The 13,034-nt window shown below is 43.8% G+C and overlaps 2 protein-coding genes across 2 annotated transcripts; both read right to left on the bottom strand.

Annotated features, from left to right (window-relative positions):
* Nucleotides 1-1,829: 1,829 nt before the first annotated feature.
* Nucleotides 1,830-2,445, bottom strand: LOC129674806 (speckle-type POZ protein-like). The gene is given in 2 exon segments (XM_055604908.1): nucleotides 1,830-2,319; nucleotides 2,321-2,445. Coding segments are annotated over 2 exon segments (615 nt in total).
* A 4,289-nt stretch (nucleotides 2,446-6,734) lies between these two features.
* LOC129674808 (speckle-type POZ protein-like) lies at nucleotides 6,735-7,814 on the bottom strand. The gene has a single exon (XM_055604911.1). It carries the CDS (start codon nucleotides 7,812-7,814, stop codon nucleotides 6,735-6,737), a length of 1,080 nt encoding a protein of 359 aa, XP_055460886.1.
* Nucleotides 7,815-13,034: the final 5,220 nt, after the last annotated feature.

Genomic DNA, 13,034 nt, shown 5'->3' with positions numbered 1-13,034 from the left:
AGTAGATGGAATGAAGGAAGTGGTGAAAAGGGGTGTGGAGATTTAGCAGGAATGGAGATCAGGGAAAGGTAGAGTGAGGAAGGAGGATGAAGGGAGAGGATGGACCTGTGTGTGGAATGGAAATAGGTGTGGGCAGCAGACCCCTTTGCGACAGGGGAAGCTACCAGATGGCTGTAGGCGTGACGCTAACAGAGATATATAGTAGTGCAGTGTATGGAATCTTCACTGACAACTTCCTGAAGCCAGGTGGAACTACCTGTGGAGGGAGGGGGACACCAACTCACTCACAAAACCTTCTGTTTGAAATGTGTCTCCTGTATAAGAAGTGTAGGGCTTAAACAGGAGTGGAGATTGAGGGAATGGCAAGCCAGTGTGCAGACCAACTTGAGACCCATCCCATGAGAGAGCCACCCCCTGACACTGTAAATGAAACTCTGATGTGCTTGCAGATAGGAGCCTGTCTTCAGAAAGGCTTCATCCAGCAGCAAATGGAAACAGGTACAGAGACCTACAGTCAATTAATAGGCTATTTACAGGAGTTTTGTGGAAGAAGGGAGCAGGTTTGAGGGAGCCAGAAGGGACAAGGACAACAGAAGAAGGCATAGTGAATCAACTAACCTAGGTATTTGGGGACTCACAGAGACTGAACCACCAAACAAATAGCATGCAAGGCAGGACCCAGACCCCCTACACACATGGAGCAGATGTGCAGCTTTGTCATCTTAGGGATTCCCTAACAATGAGAGTAGAGGTTCTTTGTTGCCTGACCTTGGATCAATTTCTTCCAACTGGACTGCCTGGTCTAGTCTCAATATGAGATGTGGCCAGTCTTACTTAATCTTCCAAGGGGATTGCTATCCATCAGACGTCTATCCTTCTCTGGAATAATGTGGGTGGGGAAGAAAGGAAGGAGGTGGCATCAGGACAGGCTTAAAGAGGATGTAGGGTAAGTTCACATCGTGATGTAAAGCCAATTAATTAATTAAGTAAATAAGTGATGAAGAAAAAAGGAGTTGATGCAGTAAACAGTGAGTGCTAAGAAAAAGGAGAAAGGGTTTTAGTAGGACAGGGGTACTGAGGAGTCTGTACAATCCTCCAGAGCTGAGCAGAGCTAGATGCACTAAACTTGACTTTCCTGAACATATAAATCAGATAAACCCACAAATGATTTTGATATTTTTATTCATTTTATATGTTATTTGTAAGGTTTGGAATACAGAGATGCATGTGCCCGTGGAGGCAAGAAAGTGCCTCAGAGCATGTGTATGTCCAGTTACAGACGGCTGAAACCACTTCTGTGTGTGCTGAGAAGCATCCAGTTGTCCTCTGCAAGAGAAACAGGTGCTCTTACCAACTGAGTTATCAATCCTGTCCGTACAAACTGAGATTATAAAAAAGTCTTCTTTGTCCCTTCTCATATCATTACAGGTTCATGTTGGTTTTTCCCTTTGTTCTGATCCATTGGTCATGGGTTCTGATCAATGTAATCCAGAAATGTTTCAGCCTAAAAAATGCACTGTTGAGATGTGTTTGTTGCAATCAACTAAGTTCAATCTCAGGGTCCAACTCATGGGACTACCATCAAACCAGTAGCAAAACAAAGTAGATATGAGGTAGAATAAACCCGAGTCCAGGGCTGTCCACCCAGCCAGCATTCCCCCTTCTTCCAGCTGTTTCAAATCCTGAGCCACAACGGTGTGCTTCACCAGACTGATGGTGAATGCAACAGCAATACATAGTCTACCTGGGAGTTGCTGGTAAAAACAGTGGCTGCTGCTTCAGGAAGAGAGGTGTAGGTCACAAGGAAGCAGTTGCTAACATCTATCTCTTCAGGGGTTTGAGAGTGGTTTCATGAAAGGCTTCTGTGCAGAAGCCAGGGCATGGAATGCTTCAGCCAGCAAGTGGGGATGGAAATCCACCAAGACGTTCCACCCCGAGGTCTCAGAGACCTCAGAAGCATGAACTGTAATGAAATCAAGTGCCTGCATTTTCAGCTGCTCTGCACTGTGGAAGTCAGCCAAGATGAGCATGTGAGCAGCAATCTCCACTGAGAGGTCCCTGCAGAGGGCATCCTTACACATGACCTTCAAGTGCTCCATTCCACACCTGTCAGCAGATGCCAGAACATCAGTGGCCATGGTGTTGAGTTTTGGTGCCTTCCCTGTGTAAATGAAGCCCATCATCTCCTTGAAGACTTGAGGCTCCAGTTCCTTGATCTCAACTCTGTTCTTTCGCCTCTCCTCTATGTCATGATGAAACATGGCCCTGAAAACTGGAGAGCGAGCTGCTGAGATGGCCTTGTGAGCCCAGAATTCCTGATATGAAGAGGCAGCAGTCTGTGAAGAGGGAATTTTCCCACAGCTCTCCTACCTCATCTGTCAAAGAGCACCTTAGAATGTTGATTACAAATGTCTGTCGACACAGGCTGAGGACATCTTGGCCCATACTCACCTTGCAAAAGAGTGTGAGCCTGCCATCAGGTAGTAGCCATTGGGCCTGGGACATGAGGACCTCTCAAGGGATGAACTATTTGAATTCCAATGTTGGTCTGGCAGGAAACTCTTGACAATTTGGCTCTCCACATTATTTATTTCTCTTCATTGTCATCTAAGATCCAAAACTGGAACTTTGCCCAAATGGGGCTCTTTGGACAGCTGAGCAATGCCCAGTAAACTGAAAGGTAATCTCTGCTTTCTTCATCAAACCCATTCTGGTATAATTTCAAACACCATTTTGTTTGGCCATTGTCTTCTGATGAGAAAATTGGACTGCTAATGGCTTCGCTCAATCCCTCCAGAGAAAAATGGAAGTTACTAATGGTCCTCTTGTAGGAAAATGTTTTGATGGTGATCTTTGTGGAGCCCCAGCTCTCAGCTGCCAGGTCCTCTGACATTTCTGCTGTAGGTAGTTTAGAAATTAAAATGGATCAAAAGAAAAAAGAGAGCTAGCATTATTTTCTCCTCACCCTGCAGGACACAATTATAGATAATTATTAAAATTTACTTTCAAATATGTTCTCTATTCTATAATTTTGGAAATATGTATCTTTCTGAAAATATTCATCTAGATTTGAATATTAGTCAGAGAAGTTAGCACCGGTCACTAGCCGCTGCTAAAATGTGTGTGTGTTGACTTTTAAGTCAATGGTATCTAGTTCGTGTTATTTTTTTTTACATATTTGGATATGTGTTAGCATATCCAAATTCTGAAGAGTGGAAAATTTTAGAGACTCTCGTTTACATGTGCTGTATTAGTCAGGGTCCTCTAGAGTAGCAATGAACAAAAGGAACTTTTTTCTTTATATGCAGAAACTGGAATTTTGACAATGACTTACAGGCTGCAGTTCAGCTAATCCAATCATAGTTGAAGCCAGTACTCACTTAATCCACAAGGCTAGAAGTCTCAGGTGGTCTTCAGTGTATGCTGTACTCCTGAAGAAGTAGGCTCTAATGCCGGTGAAGTGATCCACTTGCTATCAAGTTGAGGTTGAGCAGGCAAACAACCAAGGTTTCCCTCTTCCATGTGCTTATATAGGCTTATGGCAGAAGGTGTGGCCTAATTAGAGGTGTGTCTTCCGGCCAGAAAACCTGGATTAAAGGTGTGTGTTTTTCCTACCTCAAAAGTCTGTAGTTGAACTGGGTCTGCCTCCTTCATCTTAAGCAAAAAATTTCTAATAGGTGTGCTCTCCCAGTTTGAACTTTATTAAGTTCCAGAATTTGTCCTATTGGGAGGGGGGAAATGGACATCAAAAGTGTGTTGGGCTTACCATGGTCAATGTTCCTTAAAAAAGAATGAAGTCAGTATCTGTCCAGCAACTGTTTACCTTTGTGACTGTGTTACACTCATCGCTGCCAGAGACAGGGAAGGGTGTTGTCTCTGTCTTGTAAGGGGTCTGAGTGTTCCCAGCATGGAGGACAGGAGGAAGACCTTATATATGCTGTGCAGGAAGCAGAGCCAGGAAGCTGTGAATGTGGGGTTTTCTGTGTGTTCCCAGCATGGAGGACAGGAGGAAGACCTTATATATGCTGTGCAGGAAGCAGAGCCAGGAAGCTGTGAATGTGGGGTTTTCTGCCTTTCATTCCAAACAGACCAGCAGTCTGTGTGATGGCTCCTCCCAGTTTTGTTGCTGATCTTATACTTTTCTCTCAGATAATCATCCTTGGAAATATTTGCCCAGCTCTTCTTGAGGGTGTGGTTTATGAATATCCTAAAGTTTTCTCGATTCAATCATAGAATTCAGATATTCAATACCTCATGTTCTGCATCCTCCACTGGTGAATTCTGTCCTTTCAACCTTAGAACTACCATGCTTGCTCTGCTAGGCTTTAGTAGTGAGAGATTATGCAGGTTTCCAAAGATTATTTAGGTTTCCAAAGGTGCAGCATATAGTCAACAGTACCCAGGATTCGGCTTTGTGATGTTTCCCATCCTGTAAAGTGATATGTAAATGCTCCCTACATCTCTTTTCTCTTCTCAGTTCTTCACATCTTAGAGAGACTCACTAAGCCTAGAGAACACAGAAATAGTTTCTGTGATTCAATCAGCTCAGAAGTTCCCAGCCCAGATCTCCTGTGTGTCTGGCTCCAATGCTGCTCATCCCTCAGTACAGCTTAAATCAGTCAGTTGCCATCAATCCTTTGACTTTTGGCTGCTTAGTTAGACTTCTTGTGTGTCTTTACTAAATGTTTCCCAGGTGGCTTTAGGGTTAGCTTAACTGGCACCCGCTTTCTCAAATCTGTCATTTGAATATTTGCAAGTGATCAATGCAAGCCACCTCCTTTTGCAAGATATGTGCTTCTAATTTTGCATACTGAACACAGAAGAGCATGTTCTAGGAGAGTGGGAGTAGCCTGTTAGAGGAGAGCTGCAATCTTCTGGAGCAGGAAACTTGGGCTCAGACCATGAAGGTTCTCAGTCTTTGAGTGAGAAAGGGGAAGGTTCTCTTTCTGGGATAGTTCTCTTTGAGAAGTTACTGACAAAATGAATTCAGGTTGTAATACCACCATCATGGGAAACTCAGAGTCCACCATGCAATGACTCTCTGCAAGACAGCTTTATTAGGAGAGTGATCAAACTTTGGACCCACCTCTCACTGATGCAGCAGCAGAGAACTGGGACCCTGAGCCAGTCCAATCTTTGTTTCAGTAAATTTCCATCTTCTTGTGTCACAACAGCCAGCAAGGAGCAGCAAAGGGAATCAGGAACAGCACTGTTCTTTCTCTGATCTTCACACTCTCTGGGCTCTTGTATTTATTCTCTCTCCAGATTCCTCACATTGAAACTACCTACAGCTGGGAAAGAGTGCTTCTCAGAGCCTGAACCAAGAAGGAAGTCTGCTGCTGTGGACCATCTTAATCAATCCCACATCCCCCGCATGGGACCAAAACAAAAACATGTTTATATCCACAACACAGAGACACACAGACACACTAAAAAGACAACCATGCGTGGCCACCACACATTCATACACAAGAGCACACAGGGGCAACTCAGGGATATGTCCTTCCTTTAAGTAGCCCTGATCAGCATCAGTGTAGGGTCTCTCCTGTGTGTCTGCACAGAGACACCATGATCAGACTCACCTTCAGAGATGACAGACTAGGGGACTTTCTCCTTTGTTTCTTTGGGAGTAGAGGTGTCAAGTTCTTGTGAACTTTTTAGGCAACAATTCATCCAGGCAGTCTTGGATACCTAGAACACAGGTTGAGCATCGCCCCCCCCCCAAATTCCATGACTACTTCCCTAATGGTAATTCAAGGGACTCTGAGAGCCTCAATACTTTAGGTTAGTCCCTGGACAGAAAGTGGAACCTCCATAAATTTATAACAAAAAATGTACGACAATTTCTGTATCCAGACCGTAACCTAGTATAACTGTCCTTTGAAAGGCTTCATCCAGCAGCAGATGTAAACAGGTGCAGAGACCTAGAGTCAAATAATAGGACAAACTCTGGAACTTCTGTGGACAAGTGGGAGGAAGGTTTGAGGGGACCAGAGAGTTAAAGGACAGCACAGGAAGGCATAAGGAATCAAATAACGTAGGCCAATGGGGGTACACAGAGAAACCCACAAATGACTTCATCATTTTTAATCATTTTCTATTTTATTTGTAAGGTTTGGTATACAGAGATATATGTGACCATGGAGGCAAGAAAGTGCCTCAGATCCTATGTATGTACACTTACAGATGGCTGAAACCTCTCCTGTGTGTGCTGGGAAGCATCCAGGTGTCCTCTGCATGAGCAACAGGTGCTCTTCCCAAATGAGTTATCACTCCAGTCCTCAAAAACTGAGCTTCAAAAAAAGTATTCTTTGCCTGTACCTTCTTATATCATTACAGGTTCACATGTGTTTTCCCCTTTGCTCTGATCCCCTGGTCATGTACAATCTGCTCAGTACAATCCAGACATGTTTCAGCCCAAAGCACACCTGCTGAGATGCGTTTGTTGCAATCAATTAAGTTTAATCTTAGTTTTAAACTCACAGGACACCTATCAAATCAGTACAGCAACAAGGTAGACATGAGGTAGAATAAACCAGAATCCAGGGCTGTCCAACCAAACAGCATTCCACCTTCTTCCAGCTGTTTGAAATCCTGAGCCACAATGCTGTCCTTCCCCAGATTCATTTTAAACTCAAAAGCAATACCATTGTCAACCTGAGAGTCACTGATAACAACAGTTGCTGCTGTTTCAGGAAGACAGGTGCAAGTCACAAGGAAGCAGGTGCTAGGATCTATCTCTTCAAGCGTTTGAGAGGGGGTTCCAGGAAAGGCCTCTGTGCAGAAGCCAGGGCATGAAATGCTTCATCCAGCAAGTGGGGATGGAAATTCACCATGACCTTCCACCCTGAAGTCTCAGAGATCTCAGAAGCATGAACTGTGATAAAATCCAGTGCCTGCATCTTCAGCTGCTCTGCACTGTGGAAGTCAGCCAGGATGAGAGTGTGAGCGGCATTCTCCACGGAGAGGTCCCTGTAGAGGGCATCCTCACACATGACCTTCAAGCGCTCCAGGCCATACCTGTCAGCAGCTGCCAGCACACCAGTGGCCATGGTGCGGAGGTTTGGTGCCTTCCCTGTGTAAATGAAGCCCATAATCTCCTTGAAGACTTGAGGCTCCAGGTCCTTGATCTCAACTCTGTTCTTTCGCCTCTCCTCCATGTCATGTTGAAACATGGCCCTGAAAACTGGAGAGCGAGCTGCTAAGATGGCCTTGTGAGCCCTGAATTCCTGACCAGATACGAAGAGGCAGCAGTCAGTGAAGAGGGAATTTTCCCACAGCTCTCCTACCTCATCTGTCAAATTGCAGCTTGGAACCTTGATTGGGGATGTCTGTCGAGACAGGCTGAAGACATCTTGTCCCATACTCACCTTGCAGAAGAGAGTGAGCCTGCCATCAGGTAGTAGCCATTGGGCCTGGGACAAGAGGAAACCTCTATGGATAAACTGTTTGAATCCCCTGTGTTGGTATGGCAGGAAACTATTGACACCTTGGCTCTCCACATCACATCTTTTCTCTCCTTTGGCATCTAAAATCCAAAACTGGAACTTTGCCCAAATGGGGCTCTTTGGACAGCTGAGCAATGCCAGGTAAACTGAAAGGTAATCTCTGCTTTCTTCATCAAACCCGTTCTGGTATAATTTCAAACACCATTTTGTTTGGTCATTGTCTTCTGATGAGAAAACTGGACTACTAATGGCATCACTCAATCCCTCCAGAGAAAAATGGAAGTTGCTGATGGTCCACTTGTAGAAAAATGTCTTAATGGTGATCTGTGTGGAGCCCCAGCTCTCAGCTGCCAGGTCCTCTGACATTTCTGCTGTAGGTAATTTAGAAATTAACCTGGATCAAGGAAAAATAAGAGCTAGGATTATTTCTTCTTCATCCTGCAGTATACAATTATAGATAATTATTAAAAATTTAATTCAAGGGGAGGTGGGGCAAAATGGCGGCACTGGGAGGACTCTCATTCTGAGCAGCAGCACAGCAGGATTGGCACAGTGACCAGCAATCAGAACTCGTGGCCATAAAGCACAAGTGATTGTGTTTCCCAGGTGAGAGCATACCCCACAGTGGGGGATTCATTCAGCTTTAACTCACCCTGTTAACCCGCGGAAGAGATTCTGGTTCCGCCAGGTGCTTGGTCGCCAGCCCAGAGCTACACGCCAGCGTGATCTGGTCACTGTCTCAAACTGAACTGTGGGCCCAGAACATCATAGACTGAATTTTCCAGTTGAGAGATAACCCCACAGAGCAGGAAACGATTGGGACCGATCTTAGGTCACCCAGTCATGCCCTGGAAAAGACTCAGGTTCCGTGGATGCCCCAGGAGCCAGCCCGGAGCCAGAGCTGGGGACCCAGGTGCCTGCACAGAGCCCTGCCTGAGCGTCTGATTCGCTGCCTCAGACAGAACTGTGGGCCCCAGGGCCCCAGGGCACCAGAGACTGCGTTTCACTGTCAGTTGCCAACCACAGGTAGGGAAACGGCTGGTCTAATCTCAGAGCACTCAGCCGAAACCCCCACCCCGAAAAGGTCTCGGGAAAATTACCCAGTTTAGGCAGACACCCAGGCTCCCAAAAGCCAGAAAGGCAGAGCCATGGGCGGGCATCTGTGCCCGTGGGTTTTACACACCACACCAGAGAACAGTGGTCCCCAAAGCAAAGACTGGGTGTCTCTGGCAGGAGGAAACCCCACAGCGGAGGGGATCATCAGGTCTAACACTCAGGACACCCAGCACCAAAAGACTTTCTGGATTCACTCAGACTCTAGGCTCTAGCTTTCTAATGCAGGCAGGAGCCTGTGCTCAGCGACCATTATTGAGTACCCCTAGGGCACTGGAGCACACAGCTGCATCCTCAGACCTACAAAAGCCAGAGACCCATTACAACAGCCCTCAGATACTGTGCCAAGGATCAACCAGTTATCCCTAGCTAGACTGACAAAACTGTGGGAATCCCTGGTCCTTCAAGAGGGCTGCACGCACAGTGTCTGGACCAGAGCAGTGCCTGCAGCCACCATCCCAGACAGGGACACACAGCTTCTGGTCCAGAGTGAGGCACCCAACCTCCAGACCAGAGCGGTACCGCCAGGCGCCAACTCAACCTAGGTGCACATTCTCCAGGGCCAGAGCGGAACACTCAGCCTCTGGCCCAGAGACTTGCTGTGCGCACCTCTCACTTTCCCAGACAGAACTGTGTGCCCCATGATAACAGACTGAGTTTCCCTGTTGGGAGAAAACCCCACAGCTAGGGAATCAGCAGGTTCTTCAAGAGGACTGTACCTGGAAAACTGTAACAGCAGCAGCTAACTAAATTTAAAACAAGAAACTCAGCAGAGGGCCAATTGTCTTGAGAACTTCTATGGGTAAGAGGAGATCCCCCCCCCTGCCTAACAAAGAACACAGCTACTACTCAGGGCTATACACCTGAGGTGAGCAGTGGCAATTCCTGAGAAACATTATGAAAGCCAGAAACTATGAAAGAAACGACTATGAAAGCCAGAAGGGCCTGGACAGATATCATGCAGACCCTAAGAGAACACAGATGTCAGCCCAGGTTACTATACCCTGCAAAACTCACAGTCCTCATAGATGTAGAAAACAAGATATTCAATGACAAAAACAAATTTAAACAATACCTACACACAAATCCAGCATTACAGAAGACACTGGAAGGAAAAATACAACCCAAGAAAATTAGCTTCTGTCAAGAAAACACAGGAAACAATTAACCTTACTACAGTAAAGCAAAAAGCAACCAAGCACACAACCTTATGACCATAGCCAACATCAATATCAAAGGATCTAACAGCCACTGATCATTAATCTCTCTCAGCATCAATGGACTCAACTCTGCAGTAAAAGGACACAGATCAACAGAATGGATACGTAAACAAAACCCAACAATCTGTTGCATACAAGAAACACACCTAAGACACAAAGATAGATATTACCTGAGGGTAAAAGGTTCAAAGACGACTTTCCAAGCAAATGGACCCAAGAAACAAGCAGGAGTAGCCATTCTAATATCTGATAAAATAGAGATTCAACCAAAATTAATAAAAAGAGACGAGGAAGGACACTTCATACTCATCCAGGAAAAATTCCACCAAGAAGACATCACAATCCTGAACATCAATGCCCCAAATACAAGAGCACCCACATTTGTAAAAGAAACATTGATAAAATTTAAACCACACATAGACCCACACACATTAATAGTGGGAGACTTCAACACCCCGCTCTCAACAAAGAACAGGTCAACAAAACAGAAATTAAACAAAGAAACAATATCTCTGACAGAAGTCATGAATCAAATGGACCTCACAGACAATTACAGAACATCACACCCAAACACAAAAGAATTTACCTTCTTCTCAGCACCTCATGGAACCTTCTCCAAAATAGACCATATAGTTGGTCACAAAGCAAGCCTGAATAGATACAAAAAGATTGAAATAATCCCTTGTATCGTGTCTGATCACCATGGAATAAAGCTGGACTTCAACAACAACAGAAATACCAAAAAGCCTGCACACACATTGAAACTGAACAATTTGTTACTAAATGACAGCTGGGTCAGGGAAGAAATAAAGAAAGAAATTAAAGTCTTCCTAGAACTCAATGAAGAAGACACAACATACCCAAACTTGTGGGACACAATGAAAGCAGTGCTAAGAGGAAAGTTCATAGCACTAAGTGCCTTCAAGAAGAAATTCGAGACAGCTCATTCAAGCAATTTAATGGCCCACTTACAAACCCTAGAAAAAGAAGAAGCAGACACACCAAAAAGGAGTAGACAGCTGGAAATAATCAAACTCAGGGCTGAAATCAATCAATTAGAAACAAATAAAACAATTCAAAGAATCAATGAAACCAAGAGCTGGTTCTTTGAGAAAATCAACAAGATTGACAAACCCTTAGCCAAGCTAATTAAAAGGCAGAGAGACACCACCCAAATCAACAAAATCACAAATGAAAAGGAGGACATAACTACAGACACTGAGGAAATCCAAACAATCATTAGGACTTACTTCAACAGTCTATATGCCACAAAATTTGAAAACCTAAATGAAATCGACAATTTTCTTGATAGATTTGACTTCCCAAAGCTGAATCAAGACCAGGTAAATCAATTAAATAGTCCTATATCCCCCAAAGAAATAGAAGCAGTCATCAAAAGTCTCCCATCCAAATAAAAGCCCAGGACCAGATAGGTTCAGCTCAGAATTCTACCAGACCTTCATAAAAGAGCTAACTCCAATTCTCTTCAAACTATTCCACAAAATAGAAACAGAAGGAACATTACCAAACTCATTCTATGAAGCCACAGTCACCTTGGTATGCAATCCTCACAAAGACTCAACAAACAAAAAGAATTTCAGGCCAATCTCCCTTATGAACATTGATGCAAAAATACTTAACAAAATACTTGCAAACCGAATCCAAGAACACATCAAAGATATTATCCACTATGACCAAGTAGGCTTCATCCCAGGTATGCAGGGGTGGTTTAATATACAGAAATCCATCAATGTGATCCACCATATTAACTAACTGAAAGAAAAACCCACATGATAATCTCCCTAGATGCTGAAAAAGAATTTGACAAAATCCAACATCCATTCCTGTTTAAAGTATTGGAGAGATCAGGGATACAAGGCACATATCTAAACATACTAAAGGCGATATACAGCAAGCCTATAGCCAACATCAAACTGAACGGAGAGAAACTTAAAGCAATCCCACTGAAATCAGAGACAAGACAAGGCTACCCACTCTCTCCATATCTCTTCAACATAGTTCTGGAAGTCCTTGCTAGAGCAATAAGACAGTTAAAGGAGATCAAGGGGATACAGATTGGAAAGGAAGAAGTCAAATTATCACTATTTGCAGATGATATGATAGTATACATGAGTGACCCCAAAAACTCTACAAGGGAACTCCTACAGCTGATAAACACCTTCAGCAAAGTGGTCAGATACAAAATCAACTCAAAAGAATCAGTTAGCACTCCTGTATACAAAAGACAAAAGGGCTGAGAAACAACACCCTTCATAGCCACAAATGACATAAAGTACCTTGGTGTAACCCCAACCAAGCAAGTCAAAGACTTGTATGAAAAAAATTTCAAGTCTCTGAAGAAAGAATTAGAAGAAGATATGAGAAGATGGAAAGATCTCCCATGCTCATGACTTGGCAGGATTAACATAGTAAAAATGGCCATCTTACCAAAAGCAATCTACAGATTTAATGCAATTTCCATCAAATTGCCTACATAATTCTTTACAGACCTGGAAAGAAAAATTCTCAACTTCGTATGGAATAACAAGAAACCGAGAATTGCTAAAACAATCCTCTGGCATAAAAGATCTTCTGGAGGTATCTCCATCCCTGATCTCAAGCTGTACTATAGAGCAACAGTTATAAAAACTGCATGGTACTGGCATAGAAACAGAATGGTGGATCAATGGAATCGAACAGAAGACCCAGAAATAAACCCACACACTTATGGACACCTGATTTTTGACAAAGATGCCAAAACCATACAATGGAAAAAACATAGCATTTTCAACAAATGGTGCTGGTCCAACTGGATGTCTACATGTAGAAAAATGAAAATAGATCCATGCTTATCACCCTGCACAAAACTGAAGTCCAAGTGGATCAAAGACCTCAACATAAAAACAGACACATTAAGTCAGCTAGAAAAATAAGTGGGGAATACCCTGAAACTCGTTGGTACAGGAGAAAACTTCCTGAACAGAACACCAACAGCACAGGCTCTAAGAGCAACAATCAATAAGTGGGACCTCATGAAATTGAAAAGCTTCTGTAAAGCAAAGGACACTGTCATCAAAACAAAGCGACTGCCTACAGATTGGGAAAGAATCATCACCAACCCTTTATCTGACAGAGGACTCATATCCAATATATATAAAGAACTAAACAAGCTGAAAAGCAATAAACCAAGTAATCCACTTAAAAAATGGGGAACTGAGCTAAAGAGAGAATTCTCTGTAGAGGAGTATCGAAT

The sequence above is a fragment of the Psammomys obesus genome, unplaced genomic scaffold (genome assembly GCF_907164565.1).
Source record: "Psammomys obesus unplaced genomic scaffold, mPsaObe1.curated_primary_1811, whole genome shotgun sequence".
Taxonomy (NCBI): Eukaryota; Metazoa; Chordata; class Mammalia; order Rodentia; family Muridae; genus Psammomys; species Psammomys obesus.
Note: the sequence above shows the minus strand (reverse complement) of the source record. Positions and strands in the feature narration are given on the sequence as shown.

Excerpts from the sequence above, each read along its gene's own strand:
- LOC129674808 (XM_055604911.1), bottom strand. The coding sequence starts at position 7,814 with ATGTCAGAGGACCTGGCAGCTGAGAGCTGGGGCTCCACACAGATCACC.